Raw genomic sequence first — 26446 nt, 5'->3', positions numbered from 1 at the left:
GAATGACACTCCAACTCAGAAAAAAAAAACCAGTGACCCTGTTCTCCAGGAAAAATGAGGTCCTGGAACATCTCAGACAGATTCACAGCTAGCTCTTCTCCCTTCCTTGGCCAAGACACAGCAAACAGGCAGAGAGAAAGGCTGGGAGGGCAGATGGAAGTTCTCATCCCTATGAAGGCGGGTAAGGAGAGAAACGGAATCTTCTCTCCACAGAATAAGCATAAGTCAATGAATATTTCTTGAGCACCTTCTGTGTACTCAGCCCTATGCCAGGTGCCATGGAAGAATTCAAAGGAAGGCTGAGCCTTGCAGGGCGTGCCCCAGGTTAAGTGGAATTATCATCACCGTGGGGGCAGGAGGCATATAGTTCTGCACTGCCCAGAACATGGAATGCAGAGAAGTGAAAGTGAGAGAGCAAGAGAGAGAGAGTGAAAAGATAGGCAAGAGAATCAAGACCAGCCATGCAAGGCCCTGAATGCCATGCTGAGGTCCATAGACTTCATCTGGATGGCAGAAGTGGCCACATAATTTTGATGCCTACTGCGCAGCTTTCAAACTTGCCTTCTCCTGGTTTGCTTCTGCCCCAAAACATTCTTATTCTCAGTGGCTGCCTCACGTGATTGACAAGCTTCAGCCTCAGAGTTGGCCCCTTTCTCGACAAAGCAATCCACCTGCATTCTCTTTCACTTATCTCCCCTGGTGTCCAGGAATGATGACGTGTTGTCAGGGAGTGTTTTTCCAGCCTGTTTGGGGGAAGTTTCCATCTGCCCAGAACCCTCTGGGAACTCACTGATGCGTAAACCTTCTGTTCTTATCTAGAACTCCCACAGAGATTTCTTGTCAAGGTGCTCCATAAAATCTAAACTGTGCAAGTGAAAAAACAAAATACCTCTAACAACAATGGCAGGAACTTTGGGAGGAGTCCCCTTCCAGCCTTCAAGCAGCTTGACCATGCAGAGGAATTGACACGATTGTGGTTTTTCTTCCCTTGTAAGTTTCTTATTCCCTGGACGCGTACACGTCTGCTCTCCTGCCTATCTGACCACACTTCCTGAATCCTTTTGCTGCCTTTTCTTCTTCCAACCCACTAGCTTCTCCCAGATCTTCCTCTTGGGTCTTCCTGCTTCTTGCTGTCTACACGCTCCTTGGGCGAATGCTTCCATTTCCACATCTTCTACCACCACCTGTTCATTCCAACCCCAGAGTTCCACGACTGTCCCCCTAACCTCCTAGACTCTCAGGTATGTTCAACTTGCTATCCACAAGTACCAAGCATTCAACATGCCCAAACTCAAATTCACAACATATCTCCTGTGTGGACTAGTTTTGTTTCCTGTATTACCCAGTTCAGAAGGAAAAAACAATCATGTCATCCTTCATGACTTTCCTGTCTTGAACGCTCCCGCCCCAAATACAAATATAAAACATAGATTAAGGTTACATCTTTCCCTGTACCTTCCAGTTAGCAGTGCTGTGGCTCTATACTCCTCTCTTGTAACTCATGCCCCAACTATTTAAATGTTCTTTTAAAAGCTTTTCCTCTTTACTTCCTCCTCCATCTCTCACCAGAGTTGTCTTTCAAACACACAGATCTGATCATATTTTTCCCTGCTTAAAAGCCTTAAATGCCTGGATATAGTGGCTCATGCCTGTAATCCCAACACAGTAGGATCACTTGAGCCCAGGCAGCAGGATCACTTGAGCCCAGGAGTTTAAGACCAGCCTCAGCAATGTAGGAAGACCTCTTCTCTACAAAGAAATCAAAAAATTATTAGGCATGACAGCATGTGCCTACAGTCCCAGCTATACAGGAAGCTGAGGCAAGAGGATGGCCTGAACCTAGAAGAGGTCAAGGGTGCAATGAGCTGTGATTGTGCCACTGCACTCCAGCCTGAGCAATGGAGCAAAAGCCTGACACGAAAAAAAATGTTTTAAACATCTGCTCATTGCCTACAGGATGAAACTCTCCAGCACAGTATGTATTGGGTCTTTCCTCCTCTGATCCCACATTCTCACTGCCTAGGTTACTGGAACTCTCTGAAGACACTGGCCACCCTCATTCTTCTGATGCTTTGTCCATGATCCCACTCTTGTCTACTTAAAAACTTTCTGTTCAACCTGCAAGGCTTAACCTGAATGTCACCTCTTCGGTGAAGTCTCCCTTGATTCTCTCCTATTTCCCAAATGATAGCTGTTCATAATTCTTTGTAGATCATAGCATACTACATAATAATTCAGCATTTGTGTGTCCATATTCCCCTGTAAATTATGACCTCCTAGAAGGTGGAGATGTATCTTTGGCCCTGATACCCTTGGTGCCCGCTTTTGTGCCTGGAAAGAAAACTTGCTGCATAGACAAATACCATGAAACTACAAAAACAAGAAAAAAAGATTACTGAAAACATGGGAGATATCTTAACAAAGTTATTAGAATAGCACAGTGGTACAACAGGGTAGATATATATATATTTTTTTTTTTTTAAGATGTGGGGTACGTTTCAGGATTAGGTATACAAGTGGTCATTGTACAGATAAAGTTTGGGCCTCCCTTTGGTCCCCACTTTGCCTGCTTTGAGATCAGGTACCCCTATTTATGTTATGTGCCCCCGTCCCCAGCAGCATCGGTTACCGCCAGTCCCTTTCTTATAGTATGACGGTAAATGTTCAGGGTTCACTTATGGGTGAGAACATGAGGTACTCAGTTCTTTGTTTCTGTGATAAATCACTGAGTATGATAGACTCTAAATCCCTCCAAGCTGTTGTGAAGTCCATATGCTTGTCCTTCTTTATGGCTGCATAATATTCCATTGTGTACAGATCATCAAGGCAGAATATCAATGAAAAAAACAGGGTGGATTTTAAGGCCTAGCTTTGACGCTTGCTAACTGAATGACTCCTGGGAAGTTGTTTCCCTTGGAGCCTTAAATCTTCATCTGAAAAAAAAATGAGGTAGAGATTGAAAATCCTTTCAGGCTTGTTCTGAGGAATGAAAGTGAGATATTTCATATAAAGTGCTCAGAATAGTGGTTAACCCATAGTCGCAGCCCAATACATGGTTTGCACTAGTGTCGTTAATAATAAGTAAGAACTTTCAGATAGGAGGCTAGTAAAAGAGTGTTACAAGGGGAAGGTGGACCCAACTTTATTCACTAAACACCTATTTATTGAGTATCAGCAACAGAAGATATTAAAGCCAGGGATGAACTTCGGTTTATTGAAGAAGGAGCAAATATAAAATCTATCATTACTTCTATCAAGATACCCTACAACACTGGCATCAGCTTGCTGGCTGATACAGAGGTGGGAAAAATCAGCGATGGCAGGGTAGGACATGAATGGCTGTACACAGAATCAAGACCAAGCAATGAATTCCCAAGAAGAAGCAACATGCATGGTAATAAATAGGTCAGGGAAGAGAGAAAACCATCATAAAAAGCCTCAAGAGGTAGAGTTTTAGATCACAGAGTTGCCAGAAACTTCCTGACACCAGCAGAGGTGTCGAGTAAACACAGTCTACCATGGGGGCAGGGCTTCAGTGAGATCTTGACACAGACTTGGGAGCGATGTTGAAGCCTTGGACAAGGATGAGTTCTCTTCACTCATGTCTCAGACAGCATTTTGTATACTTCCTGCAAACCATAGTTATCACTGACCAAACTGAGTAACTTGGACCCAACGCCAAGTCCAGTTCTTGGCATCAGGGAAGACAGAGATGGAAAGTTTCATAAAACCCACCTTGAAGGGGAAAGAACACATGGGTTCATCCCATACCAGAGTACTGAGATTAAAAACTCCAGCAGCATGTTGCCTTGGTAGCAGTTGCCTAGAAAAGTTAATAATAAAAAAAGTTAATAATAAAAAAAAGAGAGAGAGAAATGGGCAGGAGCAATGCACCAAGCCAAATATTCAATGTTCTTTGCAGTTTCTTGACAGACAGTATTCTAGAGATGGATGTGCTTTTTAAAATCTTTCCTGCTAATAGCTCTTTTATTAAACAAATAGAACCTTAGAAGAATGACTAGGTGCAAGAGAGGGACAAGGAGGGCAACCAGGAACGTGAATGTCAGTGTTGCTCAGGGAGTGGGGATGAGATCGTTGATGCCACATGAGCCAACGCTCTGTGTTTCTTTGCAGGGTGATGCCAATGACCATCCAGTTCTCCATTCTGATTATGCTGCACTCGGCTCTGGTCCTCATCACCACAGCAGAGGATTATAAGTGTTTGCCCCTTGTGCTCCGGAAAACCTGCTGTTGGATTAATGAGACCTATTTGGCCAGGAACGTCATCATCTTTGCATCCATCTTGATCAACTTCCTGGGTGCCGTCCTAAATATTGTAAGCATCCCACACCCACCAACCCTCTGGCGTCTAGTGTGCAGTCTAGCATTGAGAGTTGATGGAGCCTCCAGCTTCTTGCCTTACCCTTCCTTGGTACCAGTCACCTTTATGTGCCTGGTGCAACCCTCAGCCTAGGGTCAGAGAACAAAGATGTGGCTACTGCACAACTGTGCATTTTACTGTTGGGAGATTGTCTATTTCCCAGCAGAAAAGGTTATTTGCTCCAAAGGAGCTCCAGAAGCCCTTCTGTTTCTGTATTGTCAGTGGCCAATACAGTGGCCAATGATATCATAAAAATGAATTCCCCTTTATTTATTAAGTACCACTACGACCTGCTATGTGCCATGCACTGAAGGAGGAGTGCTACATAGCTTTCATATTTAATCCTCACATAAAACCCTTTGTGGTAAGTTTCATTATCCCCACTTTATGGCTGAGGAAACTGAGGCTCAGAGATATGAAATAACTTGTTGATAAGGTCTGTCTGACTCCATGAACCGTGCTCACTCTAATATGCCAAATTGTAACTCTGGGAGTCGGGGCAGGGTGGGGGGAATGAAAATAAAATAGCTGCCATTTGTTGAGCACCTACTGCGTGCCACAGGTAGGTATTACTGTCCCCATTTAATGGATGAGGAAACTGCATTTCAGGAAGATTGGGTATCTTGCTTGTGACTTTCTGAGAGTTCATATTGGATGTGACACATAGAACTCAGATGAAATTCCAACTGCCACGATGTTTGTCACTGTTTTAATTTGGTGATCACATTTTCATGGTTTCATTTTCTCTCTACAATGGTACCATGGTAGCTAAAGGTATTTTATGTGCATATGCAAATAGTCTGTGCTGTCCATGACCCAGGCAGCCAGATTTTTGAGGTGATTTATCTGATTCCAGGTCTTAAACTTGGCAGGTTGAAAGAGGCTAGTTGAGATATCATCTTGTGGCTCAATTCATCACTGTGCCCTATGGGCCTGAGGAAGGGTCCCCACACATTCAGGGACCCGAACTGTAGACTCCCAGAGTTGTTGGCCTGTGACTTGGAGGCTTAGATTGCCTGAAATTCGTGATCCAAATTGGCTACTACTTACCTTGCTGAAGTACTGTGCTTGTCCTTCCTGGGAAGGACTCTAGGATAAAAGTGGGGGGAAAAACCATCATCTGATGAGGTTTATCATCTAATGGATATTTTATAGATTATGACAACTGAAACAGAAGTACATAGGATCATTGATCACAGACAGTGGAGCAATAGCCAGGATCTCAAGTCTTGATGTCGAATCAGGTATTCCTAGGGTACAGGATTTGGAAATAAGCCCAATGACTCTAGGTCAGGGTTACCTCTGGGGCAAACTGTGCCACAGTGAGTGGTGTGATAGGGAGATCAGAGGCTTTGGAGTCAGATAGACCTGTGTTCAAATCTCAGATCCACTAGTCACCGGCTTGGTGACCCTGGACAAGTTACTTTGCTTCTCAGAGTTTCATATTTTTCCGTTGTAAAATGGGGATTAAAAATAGCAGCTGCATCACAAAGTGGTTGTGAGGTTTTTGAGGTTCAAAGTGTCTGGCACAGAGGAGGCATTTGGTTAACGGTAGCTATTCTTTTCTGAGTGCCACATAATCTCTAGCAGCGACTTCTGTCCTAGGAAATGCCCATCACCCCCATGCTAAGAGTCTTTCTGGGAAATGTGCCACTTCTGATCCCTCGAGTCCTCGCAGTAGTCCATCTGCCGACAGGTTGTGAGCTGACCCCGGACCTCTTTCCCTGCCATCCGGCTTTAGCTTCTGAGCTCCACAAACACACCCCCGTGACCCTAAGTGATGGGGCCAACAGAGCAGTCTTAACCTGGTTCCGTGCCTAGCTCGCAAAAGCTTTTTTCTGAGCCAGTACTTGTTCTTTAAATAAAAGAGATCTAATCAGGCACTTCATTCCTAACTCAAGCCCCTTCTAGGGCCAGGTCTACCCAGGCTTCTGCTGAAGCCCGGCCACTGATAGCACACCGGTTCATTTTCAGCACTCACACTGACTTTGTTGTTCCTGTGTCTTTTTGTTTTTTTGTTGTTGTTCTTTTTTTTTTAATCCGCAGCTGTGGTGTGATTTTGACAAGTCGATACCCTTGAAGAACCTGACTTTCAATTCCTCAGCTGTGTTTACAGATATCTGCTCCTACCCAGAGGTATTTATTTACGAGCTCCCCTTGGTGAGAGTTGGTTGTAGATATCTCTACCAGCTCCAAATGAATAGGACTAGCCAAAGGACCTTAGAAAGTGCTCACAAGGTCTGTTTTTCTTTCTTCTGCCTCCTCCTTCTTCCTCTTTTATACTTTCCTTCTCCTATGTTCTGCTTTCCCTGTCCTCTTCCCTGCCCTCTCCTGTCTCATTTTCATATCTGCCCTCTCCCTGTTTCTCTCTGCCTTCTTACGTCTTCCCCTTCTCTTCCTTCTCCACCTCTCCATCTCTTCGTTTTCCCCTATCCCTCATCTCTCCCTCTCTCATTCATTTCCCCTAACTCATTTGTAAAATCCTAGAGGTAATGTGCTGGTATCTTTATTGCTAAACAGTGAAAGACCCTTGCTTAAACAGTGTTTGCTGCATTGAGAAGGGAAAGAGAGAAGGAAGGAAGGAAGGAAGGAAGGAAGGAAGGAAGGAAGGAAGGAAGGAAGGAAGGAAGGAAGGAAGGAAGGAAGATAAATCACAAAGACAGAAAACCATAACTGAACATAAAGTAGTACAGCAAGTGCCCAAAGCACCATCGGGTCAGGAGGCCCATGGTCTTAGTGTGTGTCACACCCTCTCTTGGCCCCAGAACTACTTGTCTGTCCCTGGGCCTTGGCATTATTTTATAAGATCTATGAGTCATGTCTCAGACCTTCACATATCAGAGTAGAAGTTCTGGGTCAGAAAAAAGAACAACCGGGTAGGATATCCCAGCAGACCCCAGCCAACCCCACACCATAGCACTCTGGGTAGACTCCTATCTATTAAGATACCCCTCCAACATGTGGGTGGAGAGAAAACTCTCTGTGGCTTGAGAACTAGTCTGAGAAACATTCTGGCAAGGAGAGCAAGGCTTCCCTCCCTCTACCATTTGTTAGAGCACCTGCTTGATACACATATCATTAAGTTCTCCAGATGTGTGAGGCAGAGGCTGCCACTGTCTCCATGCTATACATCATAAGACTAGGGCTCAACTTGCTCAGGGCCACCCTGTGCCATGCCCACCTGACTTTATTCCTTCCTCTCTCACGTCTTCCCAACCTTCCTTCTTTCTGTCCTTCCTTTCTTCTCCTTTTAATTCAGTTATCAAGTCATGGTGCTGCAAGGCAAATCATATCTGCTTGATCCCACCCCTAAAGAAGAAACTAGACTCTTCTTAGGGATATTCAGGACAGGATGAGACTAGGTCCGGTTTAGGGGCTATATGGGTTAGACCCTGTGCCCTGGGACTTCACGCTATCTAGAAACCAGTGAAGCCCTGATTTAGTATATCCTTGTGGGGCAACAGTTCCCAGAGCGCTTCCTGGTTTGGAGGGTTTGGAGAGTTTCTCAACTTTGGGGGACAGTACATGGCCAGGAATTGGATAATTAGAACTAGACAAAAGCTGGATCTCATTTCATTTCCAACCAAGCCCTCTCACTTGCTAGCAGTGGAACCTTGAGTCAGTTCTTATTCTTTCTGAACCTCAGTTTCCTCATCTGTAAAATGGGAAAATTAATATCTTCTTCACATGGCTATTGTGGGGTTAAGTAGTATGTGCTCATGGTGCCTGCCTAGATGAGTTAGAAAACACTTAGTTCCTCACATAGCATCTGGCATGAACTATTAACCTATATCCACCCATGACTCTGAATCAACACTGTATACCCTTGACCCCACACCTGAACTCCCAAATGCAGGACCACACAACACTCATAGATTTGCCAGTCCTAATTAAGTGGTGGGTAAGTTTCTGATCACACAGTTGTATTCCAGTGCCTCAATTTCCTTATCTGTAAAATAAGGATAAAAGCAGGACCTTCTTCACTGGATGGTTATGAGAACTAAGTGAAATAATCCATGCAAAGTGTTTAGAGCCACACCTGGCACAAAATAACTGCTCATTAAATGCAGTTGTTGTTTATTTACTATTTCCCATAAAAAGGTTTTGAATATGTACTGCCAATATATGTTGTAAGTAAACATATACCTGTACCTCTGTACCTAACATACCAATACCAATTTACATGATGAAACATACTCAAAAAGCAGAAATGTTAAAAGGTGAGATAAAATAAATATTAATCGATTTTTTTTTACTATTTTCTCTACAACCAAAGAGTCATCAAACCATGGCCACAGGTCAAATTCACCAGTAACCATAGCCATCTGATCTGACCCACCATTTGCCATCCTAAGATTATATATGTATATATATATATCTATACTTCACTAACTAGAAATGTATCTTCCAAGCCAGAAGGAATTGGACATTCAGACCTTCTGAAAGGCTTAATCCAGTTCCCTAGCACTTATAAGTGTGTGTCTCCAAGAAAATTACTTCTTCTTTGTAAGCCTTAGTTTCGTCATCTGTACACCTGACATTCCTACCTCACCTCATGAGGAACAATGTCCAGTCCAAAAGCATGTTCTCGAACTGGATGATATAATATGAAAATGAGGCTGTTATAATATATGTCATAAAGCATAATTTAGTTCTAGTGAAGACTGTCCATTACTGCAAGTCAGCCATCTTCCAGCCATGATTTAAGTAGTCTAGACAGGAAAGACAGTTTGTGAAGTGAGTGCCATAACCTGCACAAACCCAGAGTGTCATTATCTCACACACCTGGGTGTGGTTCTCAGTAGGCTCAGTGGTCTGGCAGGGCTGACACCTTCTTGTCTCTCTGCTTCCTGCTGTCTCAGGTACCCTTATGGCATCATCTAAGTACTACACTCCATCCTTTCTGTAGTGGATTTATCTAACTAGGAGCATTCTCCTCACCTTATCAGATTTATAAACTGCTTTAAGGAGAGATGATAATATTGTATAGCTATTCAAGATTCCCAAAGCGCCCAGCACAGGAAAGGGCCCACAATTTGTGTTTTAAAATGTTTAAGGAGAAAGAAGGCATAATTCCAATAGAGTAACAGGAAAAAGATTTACCTTTCAACTTGAGGTAACTGAAAACAAATAAACAGAATATAAGAAGCAACAGCATTTAAGATACTAAACACCAGGCAGTGAAGGACAGTAATTCCTGAAGACAGGAAGCAAATGAAGTGAGACCCATGATTGCCCAAGGTTTATTATTGCTTTAGGAGTTTTCACACCATGGCTCAGGGATGGAAACCCAGATAGATTTCCTAATTTGAGAACACAGAGCTAAAAGTCCAGGGAGATCAAGGTGATGAGAGCTTGCAGAACACACAGGGAAAAGAGAGTTGCACAGAGAGAGAACCCCAGAGATCTGTAGATGGTCAAATTGGTGCATGCATGTAAGGAAACTAACTGATGCTGGGAAAAGGACCATCTAAAAGGATCAGTGCCAGGAATTCACACAGAGCTGAAAATTTGTTCCCATCAGCCAGACTGAAAAACATTATCAACCTTTTATTTATTTATTTATTTATTTATTTACTTACTTACTTACTTACTTATGTCAGATTCTCACTCTGTTGCCCAGGCTGGAATGCAATGGGATGATCACCAACTCACCACAGTCTCAACATCCTGGGCTCAAGTGTTCCTTCCACCTTAGCCTCTTGAGTAGCCTGGACTACAGACACAGTCATTACACTGGCTAATTTTTGCAGAGAGAGGGAATTTCTCTGTGCTCAAGCTGGTCTCAAACTCTTGGGCTCAAGCAATCCTCACACTTCAGCCTCCCATAGTGCTCAGAGTAGAAGCATGAGCCTTTGCACCCGTCCAAAACATTCTAATTCATGGGACATTGGATAGAGTATTCAGAAGGGTCTTGCTTCAGTAGTATAAAATAATTATTTCAAGGCTATATGTCGCTCTTGTTCTTCCTAAAAATATATTAAAGTTAGATCGAAAAAGACAAACTGTCTCCAAATACTTTAATATTTGTTCCAGGCCAAATATTAAACTTTCAACAATATTTATAGAAGCATAAAACAATCTAGGATTTACCAAGACAAAGATAAAATGTCTAGTATCTAATCAAAGATTACCAGACATCAGATGAAGGGGGAAAATATGACTGGTAATGAGAGAAACAATAAACCAAAGGAAAATCACCGGAATTGACATGTATGCTAAAATTAGCAAACAAAGGCAATTAAACAATTATAACTACATTCTGGATAAAAGGGAATAGAAAATGTTAGACATTGCAGAAGAAAGAATTAGTGAAACTGATGATATAGTAATAGAAAGTATCCAAGATGAAATTCAAAAATTAAAATTAAAAAGGATTAAAATCAAAGCAGCATAATATGTTATATGTATAATTGATCCCCCCATGCATTAAAAACTAAATAAATAAAAAGGGAGGGCAACCCTCTTTCAGGTCCCTTTCTGCTTGGGAGCTTTTTTGTCTTATTAATAAACTCCTGCCTTCTCACTCTGTAAAAAAATGAAAAGAAAAGAAAAGAAAAAGGAAGGCAGAAAAGTTATTAAAAGAAATAAATAATTGCCAATATTTTAGCAAATTTGATGAAAACATAAATCCATAGGTCAAAAAAATCAGGAGACCCCAAGCACAAGAAACATTAAACACACACAAAAGCACATCATTAACCAAATTCCTCAAAACCAGTAATAAAGCCAAAATCTTAAATGTAGACTGGGGTAGGGGAGGCATGTTGATACTAAAAAACAAAGATGAGAATCACAGCAGATTTAAAAAGATATATTACATATATATATTAATAGGTATATACTCAATCATGAAAACCAGCATTTCGAATGAGCCAAAGCTCGGTAAGATTGTACCAGAGCACCAATCATATCCAAAATACTCCTTCCGTCTACCTAACACAATTCAGTAGACAGTTTGGAGAGTCAGACCCACTCCCTGTAGTCAGCACTCTAGGTTAATCTCCAGGTTTATGGCACTCTGATTCCTCAGCAATATACAGAGTCCAGGCTGGGCCCAGGAAGGAGCAGAGCAGCCGCTGTCTCTTACCTTTACACACTGTGCTGCTTTCACCAAGAATTATAATTGCTAAAAGTCAGGTCTGGTGTAAGTCAATGACTGTGGATTATTTCTTTAAATCAAAGTGACTTTTGAAAATGATATGATTTCTTTTCTTCTCATCCTGTGTGTTCGTGAAGTTACGGGATTTGGGCAGCAAGCAAGTGGACACAGGGAGTCCAGTCTGTATGGCTTGTGTGGGTAGATGTTCAATTCCCTCTTCAGTTATCCTTGTGCAAAATAATCCTTCTTCTTCCTCTTCTAAGAGGGAAGTGTACACTTATTGCCAAGGTAATTTATGGTACATTGTGACAACATCCTAAGATTATGATGATGCCTTCCAGATTGGCACATTTCTTGGTGCATAGTAGGTCCACAGTCAGCAGTTGTGGAATAACAAATGCATAGTTTGTAAAGTGTCTGTTTCATGGATATTCTTCCCCTTCATACCTAGCCATATCATGGGATTCCAATCTTCAGAATGCTTTATTTATTATTTCCCAAGACTGTATATCATCGGAGAGGAGAAAACCTTGAGTACTCAGAAGCAAAGAAGTGTTCAACATACTTCCCCTATTCTGTAAAATGAGCATAAGAATAATACTTGTCTTTGGATCATTTTAAGAATTAAGTAAGATAAAGCACATAAAGTTATTCATAGAGTACCTGGCACAGAGCATGTGCCCAGTAAATGTTTAGTTGCACAGAATATGTGCCCGATAATTATTCAGTTATAATTATTACATCTACCTCCCATGAACTTAACCTCTGATGCACAGCCATTGTGGATCTCTGCATCTTACCTGGAGTTTGTCTAATGTAAGGAACTGGTCTGCTCCACACCTCCACATCTTTAGGTTTGTCTGTCTTCTATCCACATTTCATTCTGTCTACTAAAATGTCTTTGATCTCTTTTTCTTAACTTGGGTACCAAAGTGCTGATGCACATTGCAGTGTTCAGTTTCTTTAATGGTCAAAACTGATGTGTCATGACTGAGTCTCTGAGGTTCCCAAGGAAAAAGGTGATATACTTAGAATGCACAGCTTGTCTGCTTCCTTTATTATGGATTGCTGGAAACTTTGCCCAGTACCTAACATTTCTCACATAGATCTTGGCATTATTATTTTTTTATCGCTAAAGGGTCTAGGGGGAAAACAAAGAACCCCATTATATGGAATGCAGAGTTCTTGGAAATACAAGAACTTACCCAAACAATGCATTCGACTTCCTGCTTCATTTGACATTGCATGTTAAAATAAATTTAAAGAACATTGCAAAAGGAAATAATTCACTCAAATGTCATGTTGTGCCTGTGTACATATTTTGAATTGTTGTAATCATAAGTGTATGTATAATTTTACACCCTGCTTTTCAGTTTAAAATTATTGGGAAACACTTTCTATGTTGCCATTCAAATGCGACTCTGAAAAACCTTGTATATAGAGCTTTTTATTCTTTGGGGCTGTATTTTTACATTACTGTCTTCTAGTTCTCCTCTTCATATTCCCAACAACTCCTAATCAGTATTCTTATTTCTCTTCTTCCACAGTCTCTCAAACATAGTGGTCTCTCAATTTTAGTCTCTGCATCTTCTGTCTTTCCTTGTATTCTGCTGGAGTGGTCTTTTCTACACCTGTAAGTGTGTCTGAACATGCTAAATGTACATCTCCAGACCCCATCTGTCTTCTGAACCCTTAAAGAATCCTGGGCATAAAGGACTCGTAGTTGTAGTAGGAGAAAGACAAAACCACATTGCAAAAACTCTTGTATGGAGATATGTACTTTATCCTACAGTTATAAGAAGCCATGAATGGGTTTCATGCTCTTAAAGGAGTCATTATATCAGCACTTTAGAAATTGCTCACTGAATATCCTGAGTCACTCCTTCCATACCTAAAGCTTGAGAAGCCCAAAACAGAACACACTGTCTTTCCCCCGTACTTTTTCTGTAGTTTTTTTTTCCCTTAGTCACTAGATTAATCCAAGGTGGAAATCTTAGCTCCATCTCTGATTTTTCTCTCTTCCTCATATCCACATAAAACTAGATAATGTTGCCCAACTTCTTATCTCTTGCTAACTTTATTGGTTAGGTCTCCTACTTTGTTTTTAAGTCTTCAACTTTTCTCCATTAATCCCAATCCACCCCATACCTTCCATTCCACAGTTTATTTCTAAAGCACTAATATACTGAATCTTTTATGAGCATGAAACCCAATCATGGCCCCTTAAGAATTGTAGAATAAAGTACATATCTCCACATACTTATAAATTGTAGAATAAAGCACATATCTCCACTTACTATACCTATGAGCCCGTTCTACCCAAGATCCATTGAAGGGACATTGAGGAGCTGTGAGTCTTCTAAGTTCCTGGAGTAACATAAAAGAACACAAAAACAGTTGTTTGACAGAAACTTGGTAATTGCATTGGATTCAATTTCTTTCCAAGTTATAGGAAGCATGCAATGTATGAGTCCAGACCTAGCGAAAGAGAAATGTTTTCACAAAGCTTTTCACAAAGCCACAATACTTTGGCAGCTTCCTGTTGTTCTCCCATTTCCTGGTCCCACCCCCACTAGTCACTCAAGGTATAAAAGGGACAGAGGAGATGCCCCTGATATTGTCCAGAGGCCTCATTCTCTTTGATGCTCCATGGTTCATAGCACTTCCAGAAAGTTCACCTTTATTCTTTAAATTTTAAAAACTACCTAACTTTTTAGGAGAAGATGATTCTCTTCAGTGGAATGGAGGATGGAAGCAGAGATGGCAAGACTGTATTAATACTAACACAACTGGTTGAGTCAACAAAAGTGAAAGATCCATCAACCCACTGTGCAAATGTATGGTTGTATTTCCCTGTTATGCCTTCAGGAGCCTTGGTAGGGAAAGGAGGACGACAGTGCATTTGAAGTTTTTCTTTCTGCCTGTGCTGCTAGTTCGTAGGAATAGTTCAGTGATTCTCTAATAATACCTGAGGAAGTAGTCCTCCTGACACCTTGCTCCTTTACCCTTTTGCATTCATGCTATTCTGTCTTCCCAGGACGCTTTCCTTTTCAACTGCTGTCATGTAAAATCTTCTCCATCCTTCAAGGTCCAGTTCAAACCTATCTCTACTGTACAACCTTCTCCAGACTTGCCTCCTCTTTGCAGAATGCACAGTACCCCATTCATGCCTCTGCACTCCCAGTTGTTTGTTCACATTGCTGTTGAGCACTTTCCACCAGACCTGCTGTTGGTGTTTTCTAGTCTGTTTCACATTTGAGACTATGACTTCCCTTCCTCCTGGGCCATCTCTCATTCCTCTTTAAATTTCCAGTGCCTAGTATCATGCCTTGATTGCAACGGGCACTCATAAAGGCTTACTACATTTTAAACATTTAACTGCTGTGCGCTCATAATATTTTGTATCAGTGACACAATCATTTCAATGACTTTTGATTCATAATTCATAATACATGATTTATAATTTGTATTGACAAAGCCATGCACCGCCCTTTGTTGGGTGGCAGGCTGCAATGAAAGAGAACCTCTCCGATGTATTTTTCTTCCCTTGGCCTCTGTTAAAATGGAGGATCTTAGAAGTTTCTCTGGATGGAGATGATAGCCTCTGGAGAATGGACTCCTTATCACCTGGTTACTTCACATACAGCTTCCTGCACAGAGGCATCAGAGAGAGTTACCTAAAAATCTTCTCCAAAGAAAGATCTTAAAGGACATCTGAAGAAAATTTATCCCATTTGAGACAAAAGCATAATTGGATTTGTTAGAAAAGAAAGAGGTAAAAATAAATAGTGCACCAGACACTGGGCTCTTTAGGAGCAGAGAAATGCTTTATTCAGGTCGACTCAGTGCACCACAAATGTATGCAGCCTTTGCCCTCAGTGGAAACTCAGTCGGGGAACTATCCACATTTGTTGATGTCAATATTTGTTGAAAAGGATGCATGAATGAGTTAATGGGGCTTTAAAATCGGTTAACAAATCTTCAGTCATTTCTTAGGGACTTTTGGAAATTCTTACCCACAACCCCTCCCCATGCAGAAATTATCTCTCCATGTAATAAGAGAGTGAAGACAGCAAATTTTTACAAGTAGCCATGTATAACAAAACTAGAAGAAGATTTAGAAACCAGCAAGCCCGGTATTCTGGCTAAAGTGATGTTTACATGAATTGGTTATATCCAGGTGGTCAGATACCTTGAAAAACTTACTTATGCTCTATAAGCCTCAGTTTCTTAACCTAAACAATAGGAATTATGGCTCCCATCCTGACCATTTATCTTGAATATTACAAGACAAAAATGTGTACGGAGATCAAAGCATTGCCACAGAATGGGCCTCTGATGAGAGACATTTTCCTCTATTAGATAGTCAGAATATGACCTCACCATCCAGAATGATACACGAGGATACTTCTATAAGGGAAATTGGCTGAGGAGCTTCTCACAGAAGCCTAAAATCTGGCTGGGCGACTAACCCCCACGGCTACTCCAATATTCCAACTCTTGGGCCATTTCAAATGTACAATTTTGAACAGTTGCTTCTAATTCAGGGTGTTACGCTATTCTGGTTTAAGCTGGGTGCCGTGGAGGAATGAGGCAGGATCCACAAAACACCCGGAGATAGCCAGGAAGGCTTCTCAGAGGAAAGAACACCTGAGTTGGCATTTGTTGGAAGTGTAAGGCCTAGTCATATGGATGAGAGTTGAGCAACAGGGCCCGGGGACATGGGAGAAGGATTTAGGGAGGAAAAGGAAATCTGATACCTGACGGACTGTCAGTCTTGCTATTCAGAAGAGCGAACATAATTTGGGGGAGTGGAGAGCTATGAAAGGACTTCAGGGAGGAAGTGGCATGATCAGATCTGTGCTTTAGCAATTCTGGGTAGAGAACAATAGTGTCTATTGTTTGGGGATTGGAGCCTACCAGTAGGGCAGTAGGCAGAGCTTCCAGAAAACAGAGCTGTTGGTCCCAGAGCTGTTGGTGAGAAGTCAGACAGGGTGGAAGGAGAAGACTGGCTGGAGGTGAGATCCATCAAGGAAGTAGAATCTACTGACTTAGAGTAGCCTCACGTGGAGTGTGGGGAAGAGGAAGGCAACCAAGGTGAAACCAAGGATTTTGATTTGGGAAATGGTGTGAATAGTGATGCCACTCATGGATATAGAAAGCCTAGGTTTGGGGGTAGGAAAATGATGAGTCTGATTTGGGACCTGTTGAAATTCAGGAGGCCCTGAAAGCTCGAAATAGAGATGCTCAGCAAACATGTGTGTAAGGCCCACCAGCGTCTATGACTAAGAGAGAGAACTTCTCGTGCCCCTGTCGAATCTGACCGCTTGCATTCTCTGTTTCCAGTACTTTGTCTTCACTGGGGTGTTGGCCATGGTGACCTGCGCTGTCTTCCTCCGACTTAACTCTGTCCTGAAGCTGGCAGTGCTGCTGATCATGATTGCCATCTATGCCCTGCTGACCGAGACCATCTACGCAGGTCTCTTTCTGCGTTATGATAACCTGAACCACAGTGGAGAGTAAGTGCCCACCTTTGTGAGTTCAAAAGTGCTCAACTTTCAGTGGGAATCAGCACCATTGGAAAACAATGGAGGTAGGGGTATTGAAACTTGGGGATGGATTGGATATTGACTTATACCTCGACTCAGGCACTCTCCAGCTTACAGGTCTAAGCAAAACACCTACTTTTCAGTTGTATCATTTATTTGAATTACAGATTAATTAATTAATCAAAATTTGGACTAAATAGTCGCCAAATAGTAGCTCAGATCTCCTCCAATCCTAATAATTTATAATGTCTTCAACTTTAGTGGCTTTAACACTTATAGGATCTGGTTATAATTTGGCTTTAGCAATTTTAATAACAGCAGCTACTGTGTATTAAGCACCCTATCCTTTGCATTATACAGTTGGCCCTCTGTATCCACAGGTTTGCAGTTGTGGATTCAACCAGCTTCAGATTGAAACTATTCCCCAAAAAATCATTAAAAATGATAACAATAAGACAAATAAAAACAGTATTGTATAACAACTATTTACATAGCATTTACATTGTATCAGTTATTATAAGTAAACTAGAGATGATTGAAAGCATAAGGGGAGATGTATATAGGTTATATGCAAATACTGTGCCAATTTTTATATAAGGGACTTAAACATCCATGGGGCTGACATCAAGGGACAACACTATTCTTTTTGAAATATAGTAAAATACAAAAAATAGTGTCTTACCTAGATTCCTTAGAGAAAAGAACCTGAGGCAACACCAATGCAACCCCAGGACAGTGCAAGTAAGGAAGGAAAAGGAGAGTGAGGAATTAAAAAATGGAAGGCAATTGCAAGCGACCGCCATATTATGCAGGCAGCATGGTTTCTTGGAAAATCCACTCACTAAGATGTCTCTGAATAGGCTGTAAGATGTGGGAAATTTTCTCAGGACAGAGAACAGAGGAATATGTCTTCTGACTTCTCCCTTCCTTCTCCCATTGGCTACGGTTCACTTTTTGGACGCACTTCCTAGTGACATTACTTGGCCTCTTCCCTTACCCTTACTGGGGTAAGCTGACCCCACACAGGAAGTGGTGGAAGAAGCCAGACATTGAATAAAGACCTGACTGATTGGCCTCAGATGTGGAAAGCACACAGGTCTAGCTGAGGCCAGAATGGTGGCAAACAGTCCTAGAGAAAGGTAAGGTTAAGATCATCCAAAAAGTCTCAGGAAATGTACCCAAAACTAATAAAAGGGACATATATGAACCAACTCCAGGAAATAAACAATGTTAATAATTATTAATATTTACATATGTATTTTATAAAGGATAAAGCATTTCAGATGTTGAAATTCCCTTCCCTGGTGTTATTCTCATCTCCATTGCCAAAAGGCAACTTCTAATGCACTTAACATATATCCTTCCCATCCATGTTTTATGTACGTATATTTAGCTGTGTCTGTGTCTATAAATTATTTATAATATTCATTTGTTGTCATGCAATATTATCTTCTTAAGATCCATCTAGGTTGATATTTGTGGATCTAATTTATTTTAGCTGTTGTCTGTACGTGTTATATAACATGAAGGTATCTTTTGACCTAGTAATAGAGACATTCAGGCTGTTACCAGTTTTTCCTATTATAAAAAATGCTTCGGTGATCATCACAGAACATGTCTCCTGGGGACTTATATATAAAAGCACACTTGCTAAATTGTAGCATATATGCAGTTTCCTTTTTTTAAAATGATGCTCACACCTGTAATCCCAGCACTTTGGGAGGCAGAGGTGAGAAGATTGTCTGAGCACAGAGGTTGGAGACCAGCCTGGGCAACTTGGAATGACCTCATCTCTACAATACATCAAAAAAAATTTAGCCAGGTGTGGTGGTGTGAGCCTGTAGTTCCCGCTACTTGGAAGGCTGAGGTGGAAGGATCACCTGAGCCCAGCAGGTCGAGGCTGCAGTGGCCATGAGCATGCCATTGCACTCCAGCCTGGGTGACAGAGTGAGACTCTGAATTAAAAAATAAATAAATAAAATAAAATGTTGCTAAATTGCTCTGGAACATGACTGAAACAATTTCCATTTCATAAGCAGTGGTCCTGTGGCTCCCCGTACCCTGTCACCATCAGATTTTTTAAATGTTTGCTTGGTTATGGGTTCTGATTTTACCTCATTGCTTTCTTCGCATTTCCCTGATTAGGAATAAAATTGTGCATCTTTGTGCTTGTTAATTGACTATTTGAGTTTCCTTTTACATGAATTGCAAGGTCCTATTTTTTGCCATTTTTTGTTGTGTCACCTTTTTCTTCCTGGATTTGTAAGATTTTGTTGTTGTTAATTAACAAATAAAAATTGTGTATGTTTATAGCATACAACATGATTTTTTGATATAAATATACATTGTGGAATGGCTAAATCAAGCTAATTAACATATGCATCACTTCACAGACATTTTTGTGGTGAGAACACGTAAAATCTACTCATTTTCATGTCTACAGTACATTATTATTAACTGTACTTGCTATGCTGCACAACAGAGCTCTTGAATTTTTTCCTTCTATCTGAAATTTTGCAATCTTTGATCAAAACTGCCTCAATTTCATGCCATACACCTTCAAGCCTCTGGTAACCACCATTCTATTCTCTGCTTGTACGAGTTCAGCAATTCTAGATTCCATATATAAGGTGAGAATAAGCAATGTGTGTCTTTCTGTGCCTGGCTTATTTTCTTTTCTCTTTTTTATTTTTTTTCATTTTAAAGATGTGGAGTACAAGTCAGGGCTAAGTATACAAAATGTTGATTATGCGGGTACCCTTGTTGATGTTGTGTGCCCCTCCCTCCCCTGGCAGTTTCCCACTATTGCCAATCTCTTTCAGATTGAAACTGGACCCCTACCTATCGCCATACACAAAAATTAACTCTAAACGGCTTATTTTCTTAACACAATGTCCCCCGGGTTCATCTATGTTGTTGCAAAATGGCGGGTTTTCTTCTTTTTTAAGGCCTAATAGTATACCACTCTCCATATACCACATTTTCTTTATCCATTGACGGACACTTTTAGGTTGCTCTTCCAAGTTCATTGCAGCATTATTCCCAATAGCCAGATATAAGATTCCTTGTGTATTTTAGGTACTCATGTCTGTTTCACATGTGTGTCATGCACTTTATGTGCTTTACCCTATTTCATTCTCACAGCAACATTCTAAAGAGCATGGGTTCTGCTGACCTCTGAAGAGACGTTAACAACTACCCAGGTTCATATGGCCAGTAAATAACAGATCTGGATTCAAACTTGGGTTTTCTGGCTCCAAAGTTCACCCTTGTAAATACTGCATGCACCTCTTTAAGTCACGCTTGAAAACCTCCACAGGTTGCATGCAGTATCCTCTATTCCCAGGAGTCAAAGGAACTCAAAACAGTTTCAAATTAGGAAAGATGATTAGCGGCAACAGATATCTCATGGTCACGCAGAAGTGAGCACAAAAGAGGGCAGAGAGATGGATAAACAAAATAGGCCACCTTTGTAGTAAAAATAAGAATAAAAGCTTCTAAAATGTACTCATTCAATGGGAGGCAGAGTGTTAATGGAACAAGCCAGGGTTGTTGGCTTCAAATCCTGACTCTGTTGCATTGGGAAATCACTTTTCATCTCTGGATCTCAACTTGCTAATAATAGGTAAAGTGAAAAATATATACTCTGTCTATAATAGCTCAGGCTGACATAACCAAAATAATACCAACTGGGTGGCTTAAATAACAGAAATTTGTTTTTCAGTAATCTGAAGACTGAAAAGTCCTAGATCCAAGTTCTAGCCAGTTTGGTTTCTGGTGACAGGTCTCTTCCTGGCTTGTAAACAGCCACCTTCTCGCAATCCTCATGTAGTGGAAAAAAAGAAAGTTTTCATGTCTCTTTCTCTTCTTATAAGGGCATCACCCTATCGTGTTACAGCCCATCCTCATGACTTCATTTAATCTTAGTTATCTCCTTGCATACCCTATCTCCAAATGCAGTTTCACTAGTGGTTAGATCTTCAACACAAGAATTTTGGGGAAGATAATTCAGTTTATAGTGCTGTCTAGGGATGTTGTAAGGATCTTTGGTGCCTGGCACATAGTAGGCACGCAATATATGTTCATTCCTATTCCTTTTCTCCTTCTTAGGAGAGAAGTTGAGATCCACATTCTGCTTTGAAGTCTTCATTTTAAAAATTGTAGTAGAATTCTGAAAGAAAACATAACTTCAAATTCATGCATCTGATAATCAAGTTTTTTTTTCAACTTTTTCCTGACTCAAGGTCAATCATTGCCTCACTTTTTGCCTCACTTTTTGATATCAACAGAACTAAATTAATAAGAAATGAAAGAGCTCAGCCAGCCTTCCGTCTCAGCAGTTTATAAATCAACGATTCAATAGTCCCTGTGTATTGTACTGGCCATTGGATGTTGCTTGTACTGTTGGGATTTAACCAACACTTTAGGAGCGCACATTCATTCAGTGGCATTTCTGCTGACTGTTGCTAAGTGTTAGGAATTGGGAAAAGCAGAGAAAACGTAAAAGATGGGAAGCATGAAGAACTTTGGACACAGTATCTTGGCTGCATCTGCATTGGGATAGTCCTGAACACTTCAGACTGGTGTCTCCCAATCTGCTCATCAGACCCCTTCACAACAATCCACTGTCTCAACTCATGGCACTGAGCTCAAAACAGGAGGAGAGGCACCCTCTCCCCCAACATCTGATCCATTGCTAGAGATTCATCTTACTCAATATTCCTTGTAAGGAAGCACTGTATCATAACCCTGTGAGTACAAGTTTAGGAGTTAAGCCACCTGGATTTAAATCCAAGTTGTGCCACCAACCAGGCGTGTAATCTTGATCAAATCCATTTTAAATGATTTAACTTCTCTAAGGCCTGTTTTTATCATCAGTAAAGTGGAAATAATAATAGTCCTTAAGTTGTAGGAATATAGAAGGAAACAAATGTGTTAATAGAAGCTTGGCACAAGGTCTGACACAGAATAAGCACTTGACAAATGCTAACATTTGTTATTAGACATGATCCCTCCATGTCATCAATGCTACTATTCTCAACAGACCTTGACCCTCATCTCTGTACTTCCAGTAATTCCTAGCTGGTCTCCCAGCATCTACTCTCAATGCACTCTTCTCAAATCCATCTGGTCAACCCACACTCTTTCTAAAACCTTCTAGGGACTGCCTACTACCTCTAAGAAGTTAAAATCTCAACCTATTTACTTACGACTTGAAAGCTCTCTTTCTTCTGACCCACACTGACGTTTTCAATCTTATCTCCTACAACTCCACAGGTCACCTTTTATAGGCAGTACTTGAGCCATGGGAAATCACATGATGTTTTCCAAATGAACTTCTGCATATATTCCCCCCTGCCTGACATGTCCATCTCCTGGACTAATTCCAACGCATCATTCTCCAGATCCAAATCAGGGAACCCTCCTTGGTGAAACCGTCTTTGGCTATTCTTCATTTGCTAATCTGCGTACATAAAGTTTTTTCATTGCATTTACCACTCTGAATTGCAATCATTAATTTTCATGTCTTCCTCTTCCATTAGAATCGGTGTTCTTGAAAGCACTTAGAGTATCTGTCAATAGGTATTCTAATTTAAAAATTTATGGAATGAAATATTAACTGAATGAGTAACTGAAAGAATCATTAGCTCATTTGGAATTATATGACACTATTTATTTACAGTAAGCCAACTGTCATCTATAACCTTTATGATTTTTTCTCACTATTGCCCTTAAAATATGTGTTCTCTATCCTACAAGCACAATTTACTTTTGGGCTTAAATGTCATACTTCATATTTAATGTGATTCCATTTGGCCAAGATTTCCAGTTTGTTCCAAAACATGTATTATTTGTATTCCCTCATAGTCTTTGTTAGCTGTATATCTTAACTGATAATCAAAATATACTATTTCCACACTATCTGTGCCTTGTTGACCTCTTGAAACATAGACAAAAATACTGGAATGCATTAATGAGTTGTACTTGAAGTTAGACAACCTAGAATCAAATTCTGGCTCTTGCTTCTACTCATCAGTGGGCATATTGTCAACTAGGGGAGGCAACAATATATGCTTACTAGGAGCATCAGCTTTGTTGGTTCTAGCAATAACTGGCACACCCTGTAAGTCATAATGCTAAGAGAAGGTCTCCCTCCAAACTCCAAGTTCTTTCCACACTGAACTTTGAAAATGGCAATGATATTCATCCTACTTCACCACTTCCAGTGGAACATCAAGAACATTTATCTTAATTCAACAAAATTTATCAATATCTACTGTGCACCAATTGTTACAAAGTAGATGCTTACAAAAGGAACATATAGCACACCCCATACACATGCATCCAGATGCCTTATTTCCTGACAGTACATTCTTCTTTCTGGTATCTAGAGGTTAAACAGCATGAGCAAAGGGCTTCTTAAAGATCTCCAGGCTACAGAAAAGCCACGGTTACAAAAATCATCTTTGCAAGGCTATATCAATAGTGTTAGATATTTAAGATGTTTCAGACTTAAAATGTGCTACCAGATGAGGCTTTCAGAAATGATAATGAGTTGGAATAGATAATATCAAGAAAAACCACACATCTAAAAGCACTTGGAAGGAAATAAAGAAAATTTTCACTGGCAGAATCTAGAGGCTGTGTAGCAAGGAAACAGATTTCTTCTTGCCTAAATCATAAATTTGATCCCCATTTATTTGTCCTATTGGAAAAATTTATTGGTCCATGCAATCCTGGTAAATAACTAGAATTGCCAAGGTTGGTGCTAACTTCATAACAATTTTCTGTCATACACACACACACACACACACACACACACACACACACACACAATGCTTAACAGTTCACATATCCCTTTCAAATTTATAATCTAATTTAAACACCATGATAACTTTTGATGTAGCTGTCACCTTCCTCTTTTTAAAGGCAGAGAGACTCAGTCTCTTTTTGAAGGTAGAAAAGCCATTGACTACAAGTAGGTGACAAAGGCAACTCTGAGACGCAGGTTGTTATGCCATCCAGGTTTAATCTACTTTTCACTAAACCACTTTCAGTTCTACCCTCGTGTTTATACAAGAGTAGATATCAGGGTTAAAGTAACCTTGGGAGGTCTACAAGTTTATTGCTATATGCAGAACAGTGACTGGAAGATCCCGGGTAAGTAGTCCCCCAGGATGACTTTAATCCATGCAGCTGGATCTCCTTAGCGTCTCAAGAAGACCACCTGCATAACCAATGTGCTGACCAATACTGAATGAGTCTGCAGGAGAGAAAGATCAGACTCAAACCTCACCAGGATAAATCAATCGAGTTAAAAGTTAAAAAGTATAGGCAGGACAAATAGCAGAGATTAGCCACATTCCCCAAGAATGACTCAAGATTTCCATCCTCAAATGCCTCATTGGTAACCACACTATTGCAGAAAAGAATGTCTGCATAAAGATCACATCAGACTTTCTAGAAGAAGAAACTGATCCTTTTAAGGTCCAGCCTTCAGCAGGAGCTTGCCCAGGTTTATGATGGAGAACACTTCACTTGGGCCAAGTGCATCTCATCAGTCTTGGTTACGCAGTGCAAAATATGAATACAAAACACAGTGCAGAGTATACTCGAGCTTAAGCAAGCTTTTCATTTATCCAGCCTCTCAAGACAACTACTATATTTTCAAATTCAGTGCCACAGAAGTATAATTAGGGTAAGTTATCCAGATTACGTCCGTTATTCAATCATGAAAATGGGCACCTGCAGCATTTCAGTGTTGAACAGCACATCAGTCCTTCCTACAGCTCTAGGACCTTACTCAGCCCTCATGATCTGTGCTCCTCTCCATTCTGCCCTGGCCCTGCCTTCTCTCAAAAACCAGGGAGAAAGCTGCTTGAGATGGTGTAGTGTACAAATCCAGCTCACAGCCTGTTATCATAAGTAGTACAAAGAATAGAAGAAGAGGTTAAAGAAAGAGATAAAGATTCAGCTATGAAAGATTTGTAGACTGCATAAAGAATCAAGAATGAAACTATACCCCTGTCTCTCTCCATATACAAGAAAACTCCAAATGGATTTAAAAACTTAAGTATAACATCAGAAAATATAAAACAAGCAAAAGAAAACATAGGGGAAGTGCTTCAGAACAAAATATAGACAAGTGAAACTGTATTAAACTAAAAACCTGCACAAAAACTAAACAATGAGAAGAGAGAAAAGATAATCTAAATAAGGGGAGAAAATATTTTCAAACTATTTATCCAACAAGGAATTAATATTCCAGAATATATAAGGAATTCAAGCAACTCAAAGGCAAAAAATAAAAGAAAATGACTTTAAAATGGTCAAATGATCTGAATAGACATGTCTCAAAAGAAGACACGAAAATGACCAACAAGTAAATGGGAAAAAAAATACTCAACATCACTAATCATCAGGAAAATAGAAATCAAAACCACGAGATATCATCTTATCCCAGTTAGAGTGGCTAGTGTCAAAATGACAAAAAAATTAATGCTGACGAGTGTGCAGAGAAAGAAAAAGTCTTGTTACAGTATTGGTGGGAATGAAAACTAGCACAGCCATTATGGAAAATAGTATCGAAATTCCTAAAAAAAAAAAAATTGAAAATAGAGCTTCAGTATGATCCAGCAATCCCACTTCTAAATATTTACTTGAATGAAAGAAAATTAGTATTTCAAATAACTGTCTGCACTCCCGTGTTTATTGAGGCACTGTTGACAATAGCCAAGATATGGAATCAACCTAAGTGTCCATCAACCGGTGAATGGATAAGGAAAATGGAGGACATAAACACAGTGAAATACTCAGCCTTTTTAAAAAAGAAATCCTGTCATTTGCAGCAGCATGGATAGCCTGGAGGACGTTCTGTTAAGTGAAATAAGACAAGCACAGAAAGATGAATACTACATGGTCTCATTCATAATGCGGGAACTAAAAAAGAGTTGAGCTCATAAAGTAGAGAGTAGAATTGTGTTTATGCAGTCAAAAAGGATAGGGAGGGGGGAATAAGTTCTAGTGTTCTACAGAACTGTATGGTGACTATTGTTAATAATAACTAACCGGGCTCGGTGGCTCAGCCTGTAATCCCGCACTTTGGGAGGCTGAGGTGAGTGGATTGCCTGAGCCCGCGGGTTCGAGACCCGCCTGGGCAACCTGGCGAGACCTCATCTCTACAATTAAAAAAAAAAAATTAGCCGGGCATGGTAGCGCGCACCTGTAGTTCCAGTTACTTGGAAGGCTGAAGCGGAAGGATCGCTGGAGCCTGGCAGGTCAAGGTTGCGGTGGCCGGGAGCAGCCACTGCACTCCAGTCTGGGCGACAGAGTGAGACTCCAACTCAAAAAAGATAAAAATAAAAAAATAACAATGATTTATTGTATATTGTCTAATTGTTGGAAGGAAGGATT

General features: G+C 40.6%; 1 protein-coding gene across 1 annotated transcript in view; it reads left to right on the top strand.

Moving 5' to 3' along the window:
- ADCY8 (adenylate cyclase 8) overlaps positions 1 to 26446 on the top strand; it is a gene marked incomplete at its 5' end in the record, with an annotated part of 226442 nt that overhangs the window by 156220 nt on the left and 43776 nt on the right. The window contains 3 exons of the mRNA XM_008065444.2: positions 4135 to 4336; positions 6428 to 6517; positions 16830 to 17002. Coding sequence (XP_008063635.2) covers positions 4135 to 4336; positions 6428 to 6517; positions 16830 to 17002 — 465 coding nt within the window. The remainder of the gene's footprint in view (positions 1 to 4134; positions 4337 to 6427; positions 6518 to 16829; positions 17003 to 26446) is intronic.

Source organism: Carlito syrichta, unplaced genomic scaffold, assembly GCF_000164805.1.
Source record: "Carlito syrichta isolate Samal-C Ts95f unplaced genomic scaffold, Tarsius_syrichta-2.0.1 Scaffold308355, whole genome shotgun sequence".
NCBI lineage: Eukaryota > Metazoa > Chordata > Mammalia > Primates > Tarsiidae > Carlito > Carlito syrichta.
Note: the sequence above shows the minus strand (reverse complement) of the source record. Positions and strands in the feature narration are given on the sequence as shown.